The sequence below is a fragment of the Phalacrocorax aristotelis genome, chromosome 4, assembly GCF_949628215.1.
Source record: "Phalacrocorax aristotelis chromosome 4, bGulAri2.1, whole genome shotgun sequence".
Classification (NCBI taxonomy): domain Eukaryota; kingdom Metazoa; phylum Chordata; class Aves; order Suliformes; family Phalacrocoracidae; genus Phalacrocorax; species Phalacrocorax aristotelis.
Window position 1 is genome coordinate 27,970,047 of NC_134279.1, and position 21,811 is coordinate 27,991,857.

General features: G+C 37.8%; 1 protein-coding gene across 2 annotated transcripts in view; it reads left to right on the plus strand.

The window, feature by feature from the left end:
* Positions 1-21,811, plus strand: part of TACR3 (tachykinin receptor 3) — a 41,544-nt gene that overhangs the window by 6,473 nt on the left and 13,260 nt on the right. The window contains exons 2-4 of one of the 2 annotated variants that reach the window (XM_075092434.1): positions 10,733-10,921; positions 11,393-11,398; positions 12,343-12,493. In XM_075092434.1, coding sequence (XP_074948535.1) covers positions 10,733-10,921; positions 11,393-11,398; positions 12,343-12,493 — 346 coding nt within the window. The remainder of the gene's footprint in view (positions 1-10,732; positions 10,922-11,392; positions 11,399-12,342; positions 12,494-21,811) is intronic. The other variant, XM_075092433.1, reaches the window with a different exon arrangement.

Below are 21,811 nucleotides of genomic sequence, written 5' to 3' on the forward strand. Positions count from 1 at the left end.
TATCTGTCTCTGCATGAGTTCCTATACCTGGGGCAAAGTCTTCATGTGCCATAACCATTTTAAACTGATAGTCCTGCCAAACTATACATGACCATCTTTGATGTAGAATAACATTACATGAGTTGGGAGTTAAATATCTGTTATCTGTCCTGTGTGCTCAGAAACGCTGAAGTGTAGGGAAATGTGTAAGTGAAAAAGTGATCTCAAATACATCTAATGGGTTAGGATATGGACTGCACAGGGCATGATCCTATGTTGTGGTCATATGGTAGTGGCATCAGCAAAAGATGCACACCAAGGAAATGTACACTGGTACTTGTATTCTTTGTACATATGCTTGGTACCAAGTGTTTTGTGCTCCAAATAGAGGAGGTTGAAGCAACGGTAGGCAGGAAAACTGCATCACTCAGCCATCTACCATCCCCTGCACAGAGCTCAGCCCAAACAGAACTGCAGCCTTTGGCCACTCTTTCACTCCCCTTCCTTCAAACTCTGTGTCTCAAAATAAATGGTTTCCATGTAAAAGAAGAGAGAATTTGCCCTGAAGGCTGGGGAGAAAGAGGTGAACATAACAACAAGGAAAACAAAAAGTTAGATGGATTTCTTTTCAGGTTTCTTGTGCTTTACAGGCTATTTTCCCCAGAGAGATCTCCCCCTCGTATCTGAGAATATTTTCACCCAAAGAAATCAATGAAGGGAGTTTCTGTATACTCACTGTGCTGTTTTTTCCACAAGATGTTATTTTATTGTTAGTTATCTTTACCTGCCTCTGGTGTCACATAACTGCACAAAAAGCTACCTGTCCTACCCTCATAATAAATTTCAATACAGCTTTTTTTCCAAACTAATGGATGAATTCATAGTCATGACTTCATGAATCAGCCTTGGTCACTGCACATCATGAAGGGAAAAATGCAAGATATGTTTTTAAAATTATCACTATTATTACTATTATTACTTTGCCAAACTACGGAATTCAAACAGGAAATCCCTTCCCCGTTTCTCTGTGTTTCCCAATTTGTATTTTAAGATGAAACACATCATATTTCTGAGTTCCAGTATCTATGCTGCCCTCTGAAACATACTAGTCCTCAGAACTGTAGAGAAAAAGTTGAACAGGAGAGCATTAAGGGTTCAGAAATCAAGAAGTGAAAAATAAAATACTCTTTATGACTTGGGGGCCTGAAATAATTTTTGGGGTTTGGCAATTCGCTTTCTTTCTGAGAAAAGAGGTGAAATAGTTTCTGCAGAACAGCCTGATGCAATGGCCACAAGATTCAGACTGTCAGTGACATAGGAAAAGTAATCCATTTCTTGCTGTGGTACAAACTCATAATGATCAGGCAAAAAGACTGAATCTTTTTGGGTTTTAGTAAAAATCCATGTCACAGTTACATTATTGGTAACATACTGAGACAGTTTGGGAATAAATATAAGCATAACAGCTATTTTTTCCTCTTCATTTTGCATTGAGTAAATATTCTATTTAACAAGCTGCTTTCAAAAGTTGCAGTGAAAAAATGAGGTAGATACGCCAATATCTTGAGGAGTATAAGCAACATTTACAACAGCAACTAGCCCCAGGTGTCCTTGTTCCAGGCAGGAAACATCATCTGACAAGTTCGAACCATGTGTTCAAATGAGAAGTTCATTTTAGATGGACTCTTAGCCTTAAATACATTTTCTCAGTGCCCTTATTTATAGCTTACTGAAAACTATAAAAAGATGTGTCTGTGGTTTACTATGTAATGTAGCCTGCGGTACTTTTCAAACATAGTCGAGGGTGGAGTTTTTTGTTTGCCTTTTTTTTCCTTGAATATTGTTGCCTATATGCATGTATTTCTGACTGATTTACCAACCAGGACAGAAATTTGTATTATTCACATACCTGTGTTTACCTAAAAAAAAAATGTTTCAAAATAACTGCAGAAAAAAGAAGGAAGCCATTCAGATGAGTGTCATACATGTAGGCAATAACACAATGGGTTGCAGTCTGTGCAGATGGAGCTGTTTTTGCAGACTTTGCATTGATATTGTTCCTTGATATCCCAGGTAGATCATATTCACAGAATAGGAGAGACAGAAGCCCTTCTGTCAAGGGAAGTCAGTTAGTCCATCATTTTATGAGACAGACAAAAGGAAAGTGTTATCACTTTTCTATCAATACCCATAGGTATAGAATACATTGTCTAAAATCAATTACGTAGTTATAAAAATCTAGCTCATTGCCAGTTACCAAAATGTTCCTCAAGTAGGAAGCATTGCATTGTTGATGAGAACTCAGCTATACTGAAGAATTTCACTATTCCTGTTTGAAGGTTTCTGTTAAGAGGTACCCAAAAACAAGGCACTGGACGCTAGTTCTGATTTCAGAAAAACTGCAGTGTTACCCCCTGCTCAAAGCACAACAGCCATTCACCAAGAGCAGCACATGTGCCTCTGGGTAAATCAAGGCCAAATTATCCCTCTGGGATACTGCCCACTGATCACTCAAGCATACAATGTGTGTGTTTGTTTGTTTGTCATGCTATCATATACTCTTTTTTATGTCATTAGCTTTAAGGTTATCACTATATTACAGTAACATTGTTTGCTGTAGATCCTCCTGGCCACCAAAACCAGTCTTACTCAACAGTCATAGACAGTCCTACAAAAATGCCTGTAGCCACATTTCCTGCAGAGAAAGTCAGTCTAAACGAATTAATGCAGACCACTCCCACAAGACAAGATGGAGCCTTGCACTACTGGGTAGAAGATAAAGACTAAAGAATGCAAAAGTTAAAGATTTGGTTTTCATCGCACAAGAACTGCCTCTAAAACCTCACAGTTTGTTCCATCCCCTTTAGTCTATTCTATCTACCTTACAGATACCTTTTGTAGGATTTTCCACAACAATGCTTTAAATACAGACAGGGAATCACAGCAATTTCCCTACCTAAGTTTCTTAATTACCTGTTGATTCCAAATACAAAATTTCAAAACCAGCTTCTGTTTTGAGGGAATAACAACATCTGTGCATTCATGAAGAAAGTGTGCTCTGCTGTCTGCCGTTGGTGAGCCAGTAATATGCAAACATTATGATTTTCTCTCAGTCTCTTCCTTTGTCAAGTCCCAATTTCCTGATACAATCTGGGGATGAATTGATTACTTTTTTCCCCGTTTGAGTTTATAAACACGCTGTAAACAGGTGAATCAAATCACTTAGGATGATTAAAGGATTCCAACTGTGTCTCCAGATGGGCATTTGTAGGATCCAATTTTGAATATGGTTTTGTTTTAAAGACATCTTATGTATTTTTGCTACAATTTTCTAAAGAACGTGTTAAAGAGGGAAGATTTTCCTGCTTGTATTAGTCAGTGTATGCTGTTTTACAAAAAGATAAATTATGATTATTTTTTATCATTGGTACTGTCAGGACCATTACACACAAACTTCAGAAGCTTTCATGGTACTTACCAGCTATTTGTCTCTTATGCTATTTTCAAACTGTAGCAGAGCTACATGATTATGCTGTCATTATAACCACTGGCTTAAAGAGTTTATCAGTGTTATTCAAATGAAAGTGTCCCTATTATTTTTTCAGAAAAAACAGATTTTCTTGATTTGATGAACCCAAGAAACAAGTACCAAACAGTAAATTGTAGACTCCAGCCAAACCGAGCAGTTCTGAAGGAAACTAGATCTATTCTGACCCCAGCAGATAAGAAAAGAGTCTGGAAGGAAAAGAGCACTGCAGCAAGTACATCATGATGCACCAGCCATTATATCTTGCAGCCTGACTGACTTCTCATAAAGTTCAATGGAAAGACTCTTGCTGACTTCAGTAGGAATTAGCTAAGACTAACACAAGCCAAGGCTGAAAGAAAAGCAATGACAGTGGGATATAGCATGATGATAACAGCAAACAAAATCATGTGCTAATGATTCTAGTGATGAAACTAAAGTGCTACCTAAAAAAGCTTTAGAGTACTGCGTAGAATACGGCACAGATGTTGAATAATACACATTCTTGTAAGTGTTGGATTGAGTCTTTACCTGCACATATTTACATCCCTAAATTTCTAAATGTGCATATTGCGTCTTATAATTTTCTCCCAAGTGTTAGTGTTCATGTTGGTTAGAGTAATAACAGTTTCTGCTTGTGATAAATAAGCATGAGTTGCTTCTTTTCAGTTGATATGTACTTTAGATTCAGCATCCCTGCTTTATTGTGTGGAAAAGCTACCTGTGGCGTTCTCAGCAGCTCCTACCAGAGTGAGAAAGCATTAGAAGTCCCATCCTGAAATCAAATGACCACAGTGAGAGTTCAGAGCTCTTTGTCTGGCAGAGCATCCCATTGCTCCAGCCCGGTGACTGACTGAAGAGTAAATATCCAAAGACTGCAAAGGAAACTGGCAAAGCACCCCACTGAATAATTTTTGTGTGGCTACAGAAAGCTTTTCAGCAGTGTAACAAGCCTTCAGTTGCTTATAGCCATTATAAATCCTTCTTCAGCTCAAATGCCTACCATATTTTAGTGTCCTTAGAGACAGAGGTGTGGGGAGGTCCAAGGTCTGTTTATAAATATCACAACATGGTGGACCTACAAGGGCTTCAGCACTCACCCAATTTCACTGACTTCAGGATTGCGTAAGTTCAGGCCACTTGAAAGAACAGTGGAGAAGCAGAACAGTCATTAAGACAGAAGACATCAGAGCATCTGAGAAGTCCATCTGTTCCCCTTGCACACAGTTTATGGATGGCTGATAAGAGAGACAACAACACTTTAGGAGTTCTGTCCCATACACCTGCAGAAGCAAAAGGGCTTGCCACTACAGAGCCCTACTGTCAAAATATTGTGCTTTTCTACCAGTTTTACTTACCTGGTAATCTCTGGTTCACTAGGGATGATTCTTCTCATGTCTTTTGCCTTTACATGCCCCAGTGTCCTTTCTTATTCTCTCCTCTCTCAACCCATTTTCTATCTCCTATTATTCCACGATCCTCCTTTCTTTGTTTCTCCTCCTGTTAGTTTCTCATTACTTGTTTCACTTCTATTGCTGTTTTTGCATTCAGCAAACTGTTCCCCAGTCTCAGTTCTTTTGCTTTTGCTCCAGATCCTCTATCTCATCATTCTCCCTATCGTTTCTGGCCTACTTACAGAATCCTCTTTTTCCTACACCATGTTCAGCACAATTCAGACAGCATGTCTGTTGCTCACCCATGTAACTGGCACTTTGCCATACAAAATATATGTAAGGATATCAAACAGAGTAAGGAAATGAGTCCTAATGACAGAGCTATACTATGAAAGACGACAGTTGTCAGCTGTGGGTAACTGGAATACATAGGGGCAATATCCTGCATCATACATACATATTGTCCCATACATAGCCTCCTCACCTCGCTAATTTTCTGAGCAACACCTAAGCATGGAGCCTCTATCCTGTGCTAGCAGAAGTTTTCATTCCAGATGGAAACACCCTGGCTAAAATAGACAGAGATCAAAGACAAGGGCTAACTGAAAAAAATTAGCTTCTGTTCTTGCAGGTTGAGGCTGAAGAGACAGACAACTTACCACCTTTAGGTACCAGTAATGGCAAGATTTCCAACAAACAAAATTATATGCCAAGTGGCCAAGTCTCCTTTGCAAATGACAGCTAACAGTGCAGGAAGGACTTAATTCCCTTCTGAGCTTCTTTTGGCTACAGAGTTTAACATCCAGAGACAGCTCAGCTACAGAGGTCATTTTTAACCTTCAACTGAGAGTCATTCTACATTTTCCACCATCCTTAATTATGGCAGTGGTGTCTTCCCTAGGAAAATGCCACCAAACTTATAGGACAAATTTGAGTGAGTCTAACAATTGCAGCTATAAAGCAATATCTCACTATGTTAATTAAGCTATTTTGTTTCTAAGAAAAACCACTTAGGGAAAAAGCTAGATACTTCATTGTACTTGTTAGTGTACTGGCAAATTAGAATAAATCAGGTTTTTTATCAAAGGCTCAGTAGTAGAGAACTGTCAATACTCTCTGGTCAGCTAAGTCCTTCCTGCATAAAGGCATTATTGATGGAATGGTCAAGACTTGTCCACCTCCTCCCCATCTTGCTTGTTAGAATGACTGCCTGCTATGTTTTTGTAATCTATCTTGTGCAAAAGCTAGGCTGTTGGCTTAGCACTCAGATTTAAACAAGAAAGACAAGTAGCTTTTCATCTGATCCTTGTCCTTTGACTTACCTCACTCAGACAGCCAATAGTTAAAATTTCCAACAGTACAGCTATATGAGTCATCTCACACAAACAATCCACATCTTTAAAGGGCAGTCACCAGACAGGGAGATAAGACAACAGAATTTTATCTTAGCCAAAGAGAATTACTGCTGGTACCTATTGGGAATAAGAATAATATAACTGGAAGTATGAATAATGTGAATGTATTAGAAATCTGACAATAGCATATAAAATAATGTCCATGTGCAATCTGAAGAAAACTAGCAATTGAAAGGAATGATTCCAGGCTAAGAGGAGATGCCTTAAGAGTCCCAAAAGCAAGTGAAAATTATTACTTTTTTATGGGCTATCACCTACTACAGGTAAAGATCATCAAACATTTTGGACAGTATCTGGCAGCCCACGCTCGAGCTAACTCAGTTTGAAAGACAAGACTCATGACTACAAGCTCATCTTCATTACCAAGTTGTACATACTCTTTGGAGGTGAAGCAAACTAGGGGGTAGAGGGCAACAATCTAACTGATGCATATTTTCATGAGATCTGTGGCTCTCTCAGGACAAGGCACCCAGCACTTGAATAAAGATATTTTGTAGTTAATATGTAATACTAAAAGCACCAGTTTAGCTGAAAAAAAACCCCAAAATGCAGGTAAATGAGAGGGGAAATAATTAACCTGTAGAAAAAAAATACGTAAATGCAGTAAAAATAATGGAAAACTAATAGGCTTGAAATTCTAGATATGGAAATGGATGATTCAGAACTGAAGTTGGTTTAGATCACACTCTTTCTGGCAGCATTGAGATGTTTTAAGGTATTAGCACAGCTATCATGTCTACTAGAGTCTGTGTACCACTATGATGGCAGATATTGGATTTATCCCATATTTGATAGTTAACTATAAACAGAGTTGTTTTTCTAAAACAAATATCTATTCTATAATTACCCATCTCTCAAATACGAAATTTCTAAAGAGTAGGAATACCTTGAATTAAATTTGTTTGCTGTAGTAGGTAAATACAGATGCAGAAGTTTACTTGCACAAATTCTTATCAGGACCATTAACTTATGAATATTATTATTATTATTGCCTTGTAGCTAATGTCTGAATCTAAAAATCTTGAATAAGTCTGCCTAGAACCTAGATGCGTACTGTAACCATTAGGACATGTTGCACCTTCCTTCATGTTAGATGAGTGCTACTCTTCTAATTGCAGCAGATCAGAACTTATTCATCCAAAACAACCCCGTGCAATGCTCCAGGCTTGGGGAAGAGTGGCTGGAGAGCTGCCTGGCAGAAAAGGACCTGGGGTGCTGGTTGACAGCCAGCTGGACATGAGCCAGCAGTGTGCCCAGGTGGCCAAGAAGGCAAACAGCATCCGGGCTTGTATCAGGAATAGTGTGGCCAGCAGCAGCAGGGAAGTGATCGTGCCCCCGTACTCGGCACTGGTGAGGCCGCGCCTTAAATGCTGTGTTCAGTTTTGGGCCCCTCAGTACAAGACATTGAGGTGCTGGAGCGTGTCCAGAGAAGGGCAACGAAGCTGGTGACAGATCTAGAGAACAAGTCTTATGAGGGGCTGCTGAGGCAACTGGGGTTGTTTACCCTGGAGAAAAGAAGGCTGAGGGGAGACCTTATCACTCTCTACCACTACTTGAAAGGAGGTTGTAGTGAGGTGCATGTCGGTCTCTTTTCCCAAGTAACAAGTGATAGGACAAGAGGAAATGTCCTCAAGTTGTACCAGGGGATGTTTAGATTGGATATGAGGAAAAAATTCTTCACGGAAAGAGTTATCAAGCGCTGGAACAGGCTGCCCAGAGAGGAAGCAGTTGAGTCACCTTCCTTGGAGGAATTTAAGTCCTGTAGATGTGGCACTTGGGGACATGGTTTAGTGGTGGACTTGGCAGTGTTGAGTTTATGGTTGGACTCAATGATCTTGAAGGTCTCTTCCCATCTAAATGATTCTATGATTCTATGAAAAAGCGACTGATTCAAATCAATGGCAGCTTATCCATTGATTTCAATGGATTTTAATTCAAATCCTGCCTGGATTTGGAAGCACAGATCCAAGCAGTCACCTAACAGTATAAGAAGGGTTCTCATGATGAGAACACAAAAAGTAAACATCATGCGTGGCTTTGAAATTTTTTTACCTATGAATGCCAAAAAGGCAAACATAAACAAAAAAATACAGTCACATATTAGTGTTGCTTTGTAATAGAATCTACTAATTTATGCTTGCTTATCTACAAAATAATTAATTCTCTGTGAGTGTCAAGTAAACCGATTTTATAACTTCTAAGCCCACAGCAACACCTAAACTCTCAACAATAGCACAAAATCTACAAATGCTGATGAGACAAAGTGATTTTTGTTTCACAGTCCTGCCATACAATGCCTACTACTGCCTATGTAATTTCCCAATCAGAAAATAGTCTTTGTCCCAATCCATCTTTATATGAGGTAGAAATGTAGAGAAAGAGGAGATGAAGAGCCATAGTACATCTTTTACTTATTGCAATTCCTTTAGAATGTATAAATGGCAGAAAGTGGTAAGCAATACTAGAAAATTATGAAAATATTTTCTCTGTACAAATAGGCTGGAATACGTGTCCTTTGGCTTTCTAACTGTATTTAAAACCTGAAACAGACAGGGACAAGGGCAGTTACCTGGCATGAAAACTGGAGACCTACAATGGAAACAAAAAAAGGCCATTAGGAAATCACTGATATACTCCAATAATCTTGTCAAAGATGATCAGGTAACTGGACATGTGTACTGTGAAAGAGAGTGAAAGTATATGGGCTATAATTATTTTCTGGCAATGAGTTTGCTTCTTCCAGAATTAATACTAATCCCTGTGACTGATGACAAACTGTTGAAACCAATCCAGACATTCTCCTAGAAATTTGTAAAACTCTCACTGGTAAAATATTCAAGCTAGTTTTCATATTCACCCCAGTTTTCTATCTGCTTCAGGTGGTTTCATATAATAAGAAAATATAAAAAAAAAAAAGAAGGCAAGTGTAGGGGAATAGACAGGGATCGGCGACCAGAAGATCACGGGATGTGACGGAAAGATAGACTCCTCCCCATAGGAGTGGCAGGAACAGGAAGCGCAAGAGCTATATAAGCGTGTGACGCAGCTAAATAAACGGACATTTTGTATCCATCATATTGATGTCTGTGCATCACTGTCCCCAGGGTGGGTAGAGCCCTGTGTCCCGGAGATGCGGCCCAAGATAAGTTCTCCCGTAGAAGCGTACAGCTACAGACAAGGAAACACAGAAAAGAGTATTTTGATTTTGTTAGTTTCCTTTTTGACTTGCCCTGATTATTCCTGAGGAGCTTCTAAATCATTGCTATTCTAATTCTGATTTCAGAAAAGCAATGGTTTGGGAAACGCAGTGTAGAATGCCAGTGCTACCAATGACTGCAGAAGGGCAGACTTCAGTTTCCTGAATAAGCACAGATACACTGAATACTTTCATGGAAATTTCTTTATTTAAATTGCTGATCCACTAACTCCTACATTAACTAACAAACAGCATTGTGTTTCAATCATGAATAAAAGGATTTTTTTATTGTACTTTGGGAACCCTCTGGACATGAAGCAAAATATTAATGTAAAAAACATTTCCTTGTGTTGTTTTGGAAAATATTAGGATGTCAGATTAAAAAACATGTAGCCTGTTATTCAGTATGCTATGTTAGTAACACAATATGGACATACCAGTCAGTACCTCCCTGCCCTGGTTTTACTGAAGTACAATAATTTCTTTAAATGCGATTCTGGCTGATACTTATCAGCATTCCCTCTAATAGTGGAAGAAATTTTTGCGTTGCCAATACAATTATATGGCAGCAAGAAGAATGCTATCCTACCTGAGAATACAGAAACTGAGAAAGCAAATGAGATGTTTTCATGCTTTATGCATCTATTTCTTTAGGTGCTTTTATCACTTCTACATTGCCTGAGGAAATGTTCATATGGCTCATCTCTCAATCTCTGTATGAACCAGTTGCAGCCTGGGGCTCTTTGGCAGACAATCCGAAGTCAGTCTATGTCTACGGAAATAAATGCATGCGGACTTACCAGGTTCCAGTAGCTTTTGGACAGATGACTAATAAACCTGACAGCTTGGTTGTTAATTTTTTAATTAGAGATAAACCCTGTATTATGTAGCAGAGTAGCAGAGGATCCAGCTCTATCATTGCTTTTCAATCAGGTTGTGTAGTAACAGGATTAACTAAGTCTCTGAGAAATAGCTGTTCTAGTGGTATACATATGGTCAATGCAGTGCCCCACAGCTTTAAAATAATGTTCAATAACCTTCTTTTTCTTCCAGCACTGCCTTCATTGGGGCTGAACCACCCAAAAAGCACAGTACCATCAGAACTCTGGGAAGACAAATATCTCTGCTTTTATCCTTCTCCCAACCCTAACTTTTGGTTGGTTCTAGATACATGTTAATCTTTGAAGGTTTCTTATGCACAGGTTTTTCCTTTCTTTTGCAGGTACACAGCCATTATTGATCCCTTGAAACCTAGGCTCTCTGCAACTGCTACCAAGGTGGTCATTGGGAGTATATGGATTTTGGCTTTCCTGTTGGCCTTTCCCCAGTGCTTATACTCCATAACCAAGGTGATGCCTGGGAGAACTCTGTGCTATGTAGCGTGGCCAGGTGGTCCAAAACAGCACTTTACGTAAGCTTTTGTTCTTTTAAACTTGTGCATGGTGGTGTCTACACTTGCAACAGACTTGGCAAAAGCTGTAGAGTATCGTGCAGATACTCTACATGCAGAATAACTAACAGCACTGATTACTGAGAAGTGTAAAGCAAGTTTTCTAAGCTACAGCATTTTAAGTGATAAATGAGATAAACACATTTATTCTCTTCCACTTCCATGAGTGTTCTCCATCCCATGCTGCATGTTTACCATCATTGTTTCACTTAAGATGTCTACCTCTATACAGACAGAGATAGTCAGAAATGGGCACAGAACATGCAATTCAAAGCAAGCTTCCTTTTCATCCTAACCAGAAAAACAAGTATTTCCAGCCTCTTGTCCTTATCAGATTCTTCCATCTGGAACTCTTCAGGAGAGGGTTGGATTTTCCCACTTCATTCTGTTACACTATCAAAATTACTTATCTCAGATATGAGTCCAAATAAGAAAACTGTAAAACCTATAACTGGTTCCAGTTTCTGAAAGTGTAGAATAACAGTTAATTAAGTTGAATATATTCTATTTGTCCCTCTGGCAGAACTAGGAATAAGTGTCATCTAGCCACAGAGACATTATATGCCCTTTCACGTCCTTACTGGCATTTAAGATTAACTCTGTGTTCAAGGTTGAAAGCCTGTGTAACCACCCAGCATCAGATTTGACCTTTTGCTCTCTTTCAGGCAGGTGAAAGAGGCGCTGGTCATATATAATTTTTGTCACTTTAGGAACCACGCACAGATATTTCTCTTTAGGGCAGTAAGGTCACTCTCAGTGACTGCTGGGGATTCTTCACTGATCATTCACTGGGACTTTTTCTGAAATGGCATTTCACCAGGAGCTAACAGGAGGCAAAAGAAGTTATCTTTTTTTTCCCCCAGTGCTTACATCAGCAGCGATTACTATGTTGCAGATAGGCAATGGATCTGCCATTTGAAGTACACAGGACACAGTAACACAGGACACTTATCAGGGCCTTTGTTTAAATATACCATTTAAATACTTATTTTCTCTTTCATTTTTTGTCCAGACTAGAGCTCAAAATGCCTACCTTGCCCTTAGGATACTTGGCTGTGCAATAATTACATCATTTCAGGTAGCTATGGACAAACACACCTTATTCTGCAGTCACTAATCATGGTAACTATAGAGTCATCCTTAATTTATGCTAGTGCAAGTTCAGAATCAGAACTAGAAACCCTGTAACACACTTGCATTAGAATGTAAATAAATTTGCAGTACAGTTTAGGACTTTCAAAAAGACAGTGAAAACACCAAGGACTAGCCAGTCAATATAAAACATGCTTTGTGCTACCGTAGCACTCTTGACTTCTAACAGCCCATTCCATAGGTACACCTCCTCTGAAAGCACTCATTGGCTTAATGCTTTTTCATTGCAGGTATCATGTCATTGTGATTGTGCTGGTCTACTGCTTTCCACTGCTTGTCATGGGCATCACTTATTCCATAGTGGGAATTACCCTCTGGGGAGGAGAAATACCAGGCGACACATCCAACAAATATCACGACCAGCTCAAAGCTAAGAGAAAGGTACTGTTCCATTAAATCTCACTAAGTGAATCCTGATAACATCATGTGTTGCAAAGTATTGCAATATATTCCTTCAGAAACACCAAGTCACTTGAAAGAGCAGTAATGAGAGATCTACTTCAATAAAAGATTTTAAGTTTGACAAGTTGTCTTCTACATTCACTAGCTGTTCTTTTTGTTACTTTACAGTTCATCATTAAATAGCTAAAATACTGAGTTTTGAATAATGGGCTAGTGAACCATTAGCTCCTCTTAGGCCAGATTCTCATCCTACTAAAAGAAAAGTGACTCTTGATGTAATTTTCAGTAGATTAAGGCCCATGCATCTTTGAGATGAGTGCTGATCAGCCTGTTCCTATTGAATAATTTAGGTTTCAAATCAATAACTTTTGGTGAGAAATACAAGCTATTTTTTCCCCAGTTATTTTCTTCCAATCTTTTTCACTCTAAGTATTGCCTAATCTAATAAGCCTGTGGATTGCTTATGAATGGATTATTTTACTATTTCCAGTTCAGTTTTCATGATGTTGCAGATTTCTTTCTCATAAGATTCTTTTTCTTAATCTAACTTTTCTTCTTTTATAAGGCAGCCTTTCTGCTTTTTATTTCTGGTACTTTTTTTCATACTAAAATGCATTTAACCTTTCAGATTTGAAAAAAATAGTACCCATACATGAACTTCTAACTCACAATGATGAGCACATTTTCAATTGCTCAGTTTGCTTCCTGATACTGTGCATATGTTTGAACAGTGGTATGTGCTGCCATTCTCTAGTAATAACAGAGTGCAGCACATTGGGTCCTGAGAAAATGGGAGAACTTCTGCAAATACTGGAGAACACTGATGTTTCAATCTCTTTCAGGATACTGCCAGGAATATGAAAGTGTTTTTTCCCCACATACTACACAGAAAAAGTTGTTATGGCAGAGGATATATGAAAGGAAAGATTAGGATAATTGTCTCGTTCATACATCTTCAGACTCAGAAGAGACAAGTGCAAAACTTTCTATGGCAAGTTTCAGTTGTCAGAATGGTAGACATGCCTGGACAGCTTTGTGGTATGATGTGCAATGCCTCCTGTGAGACCAAAGATGTTATTTATTTTTGCTTTTACATAGCTTATTTAAGGGGAGAAAATGCTAGCCTCTCTTAAGGAAGCAAAATGCAGTTTGGCTCGTATTATTGCTACGATTGCCTTGTAACAGTTCAAAGATCATTTGGAATGTGAATGGAGAGGCAATGATGAAAAATCATCATGGAAAACTAACCAGTATGCTTTGCATATTTGCCCCAAAGTGAAATTATTGGACCAATTTCCAGAAATGCTGAAAGCATTTCAGAAGATCATAATTTCACTCTAACATTATCCATAAAAGTCCAACATTACCATCACAGCCTTTGTCATGCATGTTGTTACTTACCCAAAAGTGTATTTTCAAAGTTATAACATTACCTTTCCTACAGAGCATAAACAGGAAAAGATTTCACTGGTTAATTAACTGTGCTATTACCAATACTGCCATTTCAGCCAGTGAAAAAAAGAAAGCAAATGCTTAGTGGAGGGTGCCTGGGGTCTGACTGTAAAGACAAACTGAGTAACCACTTTCTGTAACAAACACAGTTTGCAAAAGCAAGTGTGGAAAGAAAGTTATTAAAAGCTAACTTGGAGAACCAGGAGATCCCAGAACTTCAGCACCTGTTACCATAATGACTAAGTAAAATAAATATATCATAAAAACTAAAGGTCTCTGAAGAGAAAATCTAGCTTTTACTATAAGCTATGAAGGGTCCAGTTACACCCCTTGAATACTTTAAAAACAGCACCTCTTTAGAACTCTAAACATATGCAAGAGACAAGGAGTAGCATCATTAATTAAAGGATTTTGAATGTGAGAGTACTGGAATGCATGCCTTCAACACATGCAACAAGGGGATTCAATTATGTGCAGATATATTGTAACTGAATCAGTGACTTTATTGGCAGAGCTCCATGACAGCTTTTCAGTTCCACTGTTGTGCTCTCCAGCAGGATTTATTAAATAACTGGTATTTGGAAAGATGAATCCTAATTGGTCATTCATGGAGATAAACTAATAGGCTGGAATCCAAATAAAGCTATCACTCAGCCTGCCTCTGATAACAGAGCTATTGCTTTTCCTTTATCTAAACAAAAAAAATCATCTGTTTTTCTTGCTATTTAGCATGCAGATATCTAGACATACGGAAAGTCTGTACTGGCTGCACTTATAACGAAGGAGAAATACAAAATAACTGACTGCATGTTTCATATTATGCAAGGATGCAGTGCAAAGGGTGCTTAATTAGGATTGTTTGAAATGGTATTTAATGTTAAGAAGGTAGTGAACCATTCATGTAAGACATTTAAAAGACACAATGTTTGCCAAGAAAAGATTTGAAGATTGAGAAAGTTGTTAGTAGTTCGATAGTCTCATCCCTTCATATGTGTGTGCAATGCACCCTGAATCCTTCTGAAAGCATCACAGAACAAAGGATTCAAAGAATTTCACAATACACGCTACAGGTTGGGCAACACAAAGTCATGCTTAGTATCTTTAAGGGTCAAAAACTTGAAATTTTTACAAATTCAGGACTGCATGAGACTGCTATCATTAATCCTTTTTTTCCTCCCTGATAGATCAAATGTTTCAGGGACTGACCCATTTAAATTTGCTTGACATCAGTTTTTTGAACTTCTGAACATTCACAACATGTGGGGACTTTGCAGCCATTAACCCTTCTTCTTGAACTCCTGGCATGAGACTGATGTTCAGCTGAACATCATTTATTCTGCAATTCCCATTCTCACAAGGCAGAACTATAGTTTCAATACTGTCATACACAACTGAAGTTTATATAGGTGGCTCATAATATTACTGTCAGTTTTACTAGGCCAAAGTGTTCTTTATATTCAATGCAAATACTTGAAGAATTGCTCTCAGATGTTGTCTCCACACTGTTTTTCTGTGTAACCTTTTGTTTCAATCTCTCTTCCAACTTTACTTATCCTGTAAGGGGATAGTCACGTACTGTAAATAAAATCAATGGGTTACCGTTGTCTTTGTCAAGAGATGCAGTTCTTATACAATTGTCTTCTGAAAAAATAGTGTTTCTCTCAGAAGATTCTGTTGCCTTGTCCCAATAGAAAGAATACTGAAGAACAGAAAATAATCTCCGTAACTTTTATCTTTTTTTTACAGTTCCCCTCACCTCTATTACATTCACGATAATACATTAATGTGCATCTTTTTCAGCAGTTTTCATGATTCCTCCATACTTATGCCTCTGCCTGTATTCTTTGCTTCTCCTAACACAGCTTGAGGTGTCATCTCAACTTCTTACTGCAATGAAGATTGATTAAAAGCCACTTTTTTCCAATATCAAAAGCGTTTTGCAAATCTGCATGTAAAGTCAGAAAAAAGAACCCTGTATGTATGCTAATAACTCAGAGTATTACAGGAATCACTAAAAAGATAACCAGGTTCACCAGCCTAACTACATAATGAAATTTTCAAAGTTTTATATATGTATTTTTACAGCAAAAATAGACATCCCATATCCATTTACAGTCAAATGCATCTATTTAATTAGTCAATACAGTATATGCAACACAGAGGAGGAGAAAATGAAAAAGTAGAAAACTTAAGACTTCCATCTAAAAAGAAAATAATATTCAAAACAATGTGGGACTGTAAGAATAATGATGTTATGAGAACCACTTTTGAATATGAATTTGAAATATTACATAGTGTGAGAAGCCAAATCAAGACAGCAGGACACTTTTCCAAGTCAGGGTCAGAATGGTTAGTGATTCAAAAATCACTCAAAATTACTGTGTGAAAAGCTTATACTAGATAAACAGAAACATCCAGGCAAAGTCTTAGAGGACTAAAAGTAAATACTACAAATAGGCATCCTAACAATTTTAAATAATTTTCTGGAATACTTATATGAAATATTTCCCCTCTTTCATAGACTATGGAAGTAAGCAACAGGACAGGATCTAAACAAATGGTCTCTGTAAGAACTACTGCGTGAACATTTCACGCATAGGCACTCATACGTATTTCTCTGTTTTGTTCTTTTTTTTTTTTTCTTTTCCTTTCATGGATTTAGAGAAAGTCCAAAGAAGGGCAACTAAAATGATCAAAGGTGTTATGAGATTAAGGTGGACTGGACTTCTCAGTTTGGAAGGAAGGAGGCCAAGTTTACAAGAAGGCCAAGTTTACAGAATCACAAAGGTGGTAGAAAAAGTGATTGAAGAACTGTAGCTCACCAAATCCTGAAATACAAGAACTAATAGGAGAGCAGTTTAAAGCAGGTAGGAGAGAGAGCACTTTAAGAGAGGGCAATTTAAGAGTTGGTAAAGAGCTTCTGAGACTCTCTCCTGCCAGATGCTATGATCTCAGAAGGTTTAGAAAGGCATTAGGCAAATTAACAGGCAATAAATTCATAGATACTGAAAGGATGAAGAAGAGATACACCCCTCTCTAATACAGTTTTGGATGGTGGGGCAGTATTAGGAAAACAGAAGAGAAAAATGGCCATGTTCATGGGATCTCCCCAAACAGCACCTCCTACTGCCACTGTCAGAGACAGAATAGTAGGATAGATGGACAACACTGTGATCCAGTCCTATGTCATTATGATCCTTTTTTACATAGCAGTACAGCTATAAAAATATAGTTCGGCATATTATTCCTGACTTCTCACTGACTTTCAGTGCAACTAAAAAGGCAGAAGTTCCTTTTTTCTTTTTTTTTTTACCACATATGAACGACATGAAATCACGTTAATATGCATTTTATACTATATTGCACAAAATAGAAAATAGCTAGAAATAATTATATTTTTGCTGGCATTAAATGGTAGCTGACAAGATTAGGATGAAAGAAGCTAAATTGATTCACTATGGAGTAGTTTAGTAAGAGGCAGATTTTGTTACATTTTTAAAAAAAAAAAGACAAGACAGTCAAAACCTGCAACATTACAGTGTAGCATCAAAACTCGTGTAACACTGAATTGATTATGAGCACCCACAAAGGCTGACACAGAGTTGGAAAAACAAGACCATACTCATAATATAAAGTTTGTTCATCAAAAACAGGTGATGAGAATATTACACTGTGAATTCACATGTAACATGGTAAGAAATTCTGAAATCAGAGACCATTATTGTTAACAAGCAACCACTAAGTCTAGACAGACAGACTAGTTAGATACTACACCATTCATAAAACCTCATGTGAAAGTTTGCATCTAGCCACGAGAAACATAATGTTTTGACACTCTGGGTCCAAGTATTTGTCTTGCATGTGACTTCCTATTTCCTGCCAACACCATCTTGAAACTCCACTCTTATCCTAGACATTTGTTCAGACTTCTTCAAGGTTGGAAAATAATTGTTACCCCAGGGGACTGCACAGACATGGTAAGTTCAGTATCTTCCCGTTTATTTAGGCAATCCATCTTCTCCTAGGCTTTTCCCAGCATGAGGACCAGCATTCCTAACTCCATAACTTACATGTTATATTCCATTTCCAAAACAGTATAAGGGAGTCAGACAGTTTAGTACAACAGAAAGTCAATATAACTTGATTAACTTAAATGCCATTAAAAACACCAGCTGCAATCAACTGCTATACACAGCTTTGTGCTACAGATTTCAAAGGGTAGGCAGATCTTCACAGATGACACCTTAGTCCATACTGAATCATCCCCTATGAATGTTTTTTTTTAAAGTCAAACAGTAATAACCACAGAAATTTTTGGCCTTTATTCAGGTAATGGTCTACCAAGGCTGCATGTATGTCTAAATATTAATTTCTCCATGTTATGTATACAAAAAGAACCAAATCCCGGAGCACAGAGATACAGGGGGAAGGCATCTGGGTTACAGCTCATCCAAAATGGCCATATAACAGCAGACTGTGGAAGACAGTTATATTGCCATCATGCCTTTCCCACCGCTTATTTATTCATGGCGCATTAATGTTTCCACCTTGTAGATTCATTTGTGCTTGTGCTACATGGACAGAAATTACTGCCAATGTGTTGTAGGCGCACTTTGCTTATATACTGATAAGATGCCCACTCCAGAACTGTGCAAACATACACAAAGGGGCATGTGTGCTTCGCCCATGGGAAGGTACCCCTTCGCTTTGGTTGATTTTATGTTTCTGAGAGTGATAAGTGAAATGACCTACCCATTCTATCGTGGGACAATGAGGTGCAGAAATTCAATTTGGTATGAATAATATACACCTCATGCAAAAAATAGGTCCCTGTGTAATTTTTTGGTCCATCAGTAATCCTTTTCTGTAAACTCTTTAACTTTGCAGAGATTGACAATGAAAATAAAATGGGGGAAAAAAGATAGAGGTACGCTAGAACAGAAATAGCAAAGAAGAGAGAGCTGGAGAATTAAACCCTATTTTAAGAACAGGTGGTCTCACTGACCTAACAGACATATCACTATGGCTTATATTGTGTGGATGGTTATATTGCTTGTCTATCTGAAATTTCATACAGCTACATTTAAATTATCATTTATCCCAAATGCTGATGTATTATGATTGCCTTGTAGGTCCAAGCTTTAGCGTGGTGGAAAAACACAGCTGTATTTCAGTGCAGCCATTCATAAATTTAGCAAGTATTCTTCAGCACATTCAAAAAGCAAAGAGGCTAAGTAATACCAGGTTGAAGAACAATTTACTCCAGCTAGCACCAGTTCTGTACATTCCACTGCTTTGTTGTCAGTCAACAACCAAAAAAAGAGATGCTTTTTAATGATTCCAGTCCTTACACTGAAATGTCCACTGATTTATTCCTTCAGCAGCTGAAGGTGTGACGAAAGTACCACCCAAAGTGGCAGCATGTTATGCTCATACAATGTCTTTCCTCTATATAAAATACAAAGAATTGAACTAAAAGTTTCTGGTTAGCTCTGAGTCTGTCTTTGCTTCCCCTGTCATAAATCTAGTCTAACTTTATGATGTAATACTTTTAAGTCAGCCTCCTCTGAGGTTAGACTCACTTAGCCATATATGCTAGACTCTGTGAAACTACTCTAGAAATTAAATCCCTTTGAAGATTTTCATATCAATAAGACATGTCACGTTTTAAACATCAGTTTTATCTGGGGTTGCATTTGACATTGTCACATTTCTTGCTTAAAGTAAAGAAAAAACAACACAGGAAGAAGAAATTCTCAGGAGCTTTTAAAGGCTCCTCCAAAAGCAAACTCAGCCCTTGTTTGCCAGGCACTGGAAGATTCTGAACTATGTCCAGAGCTTTTTCCACTTATTCCTTAAGTGTCAGTTTGTCTCTTTCAATGCTAAAATGTTAAATGAAAACCTGACAGGAACCAGCCTCAGGGCCCAAGACCTGTCATCACAGGCAACCCTAACAGAATTCCTCCAATACCATCTTAAATCTCCATCTTAAAACCATTTTGCCTTCTGTATTGCTACATCTCATGGAAAGCATTCTAAAAATTTCACCACTCCTAGAGTTCCAGTCTCCAGGCTAAATTTATTTACGGACAGCTATATTTATGCCATAATTTTCTGTTAGCTTAAATAATTACTTATTATCCCTCACTAGTGCCATCTCTACAGATGTTTTTATAGCCATATCCTCTCTCAGCTTTTATTTACATTCATTACATAAATGAATCATAGACTCATAAATTCAGAGAAACAAGTGTTTCTGTCTTCTTTTATATAACATCTGTATGGAATAAGTGACAAAAAGCAGGCAAGGAATGCCAGCAATGAAGTATTACCATGGTCCTGCACAGTGGTAATAATGCTTTCCTGTCTCCATTGAAAATGCCTCATCTGAAACATCCTAATACCTTATTTGTTCCTTGCAGGAAAATTCCTTGCAGTTCACTCCACAACTCACAGCAGAAAATTTTACTAGTCCTTAATTCAGCAAATTCCAGAATTTTTCTGAGTATGATCCTACCTATGGAAGAACAGTGTAAAACAATCCCCTAAACCAGCACAATACCCACCCAGCCGTTTCTATCTGCTTTGTGATATCTCTCACTGCCACAACCCCAGTTAGAGAGACAATCACTACAGATACCACAATAAGTATATGAGATTAGCATTTAAGTTGTGTTTCTGCTCCTCCAATTCTTCAACATCCAAGTTCTTCCTCTGCTATGCCTCTATAGCAGCAAAGCTGCACAAAAGTGCGTTTTCACCAAACTTATTTGGCATGTTCTTATCCTTCTCTACTAAACTCCTTACTAAATACATTAAATGAGGCCGACCTCAAGACTGACACTTAGAGAATATACCCTGGTTTGGACAGAGGTTAACATTAAATACTTTCTAATTAAAAAAAATGTTTCTTTCTACTGCCTTTCCAGTGGAAAATGTTTCACAAATTGTGCCCAGTAGTGAAATGCAACAGGTAAAAGTTACCTGTAAAAATTAATAACTAAAGATAGGTTTCCTCTGATTCTGCTTCAGGGCACCTCTTATTATAATATCCTTAACTCTGACAATTTATGGGAATATGAAATATCCATGTTAACAAGGTAAATGCAAACCAATCCTAATAAAGCTGAACTGTTACACATGCCTAAGACTGGTTTTGTAACACTGTAGACAGAGTAACACAAGGGGATGTAGCATGCTCCTTGGCATGCTTCCTATGAAGCACTGATGGTAATTCTCTCTGTTGCTCTTTACACGTGGGTGAGTCAGCACTGGTCATGAAGTAGATTATTAGACCAGACTGCAAGTATTAGTGTTCCACTAACTTTTTGAGCAGTTGTCCCATACCCATAAAGACAGATGCCCTGCTGGACTCACCAAATTGCTGTTAACACAATAGTAAAATTCACTACTTGCAAGTAATTGCTATTACAGCTAAAAGCTTGCAGAATAGGGATTTCTGTACTTTATTTTCTCATAAGCTTAAGAAAAGCTTCTAGAGGGTAATAAGGACCAGAACATCATATGAATATTTCTCTGGTGAAAAGACTAGTAGAAGAAAATATTTTTTCCTATTTTGATTGGTAATATGTTCCCATAGCTATTAAAAATTTCAGCAAGAATACAAACAGAGTATTGACAGGAAAATTTTATTTGGGCATTTTTACTTACTATTAATTAAATTCTTAAATTCTTGCAAAATCAACACATTAATGACAATGTGTCAGACCCCTCCCTAAATACATACACACAGAGAGGCTTTTTTTCCAGCAGCATGAGACAGCATAACCAATAGTCTGAGAAAACTTCTTTTTTAAGTTTTAAAAAGTTCTGTTAAACCCTTTT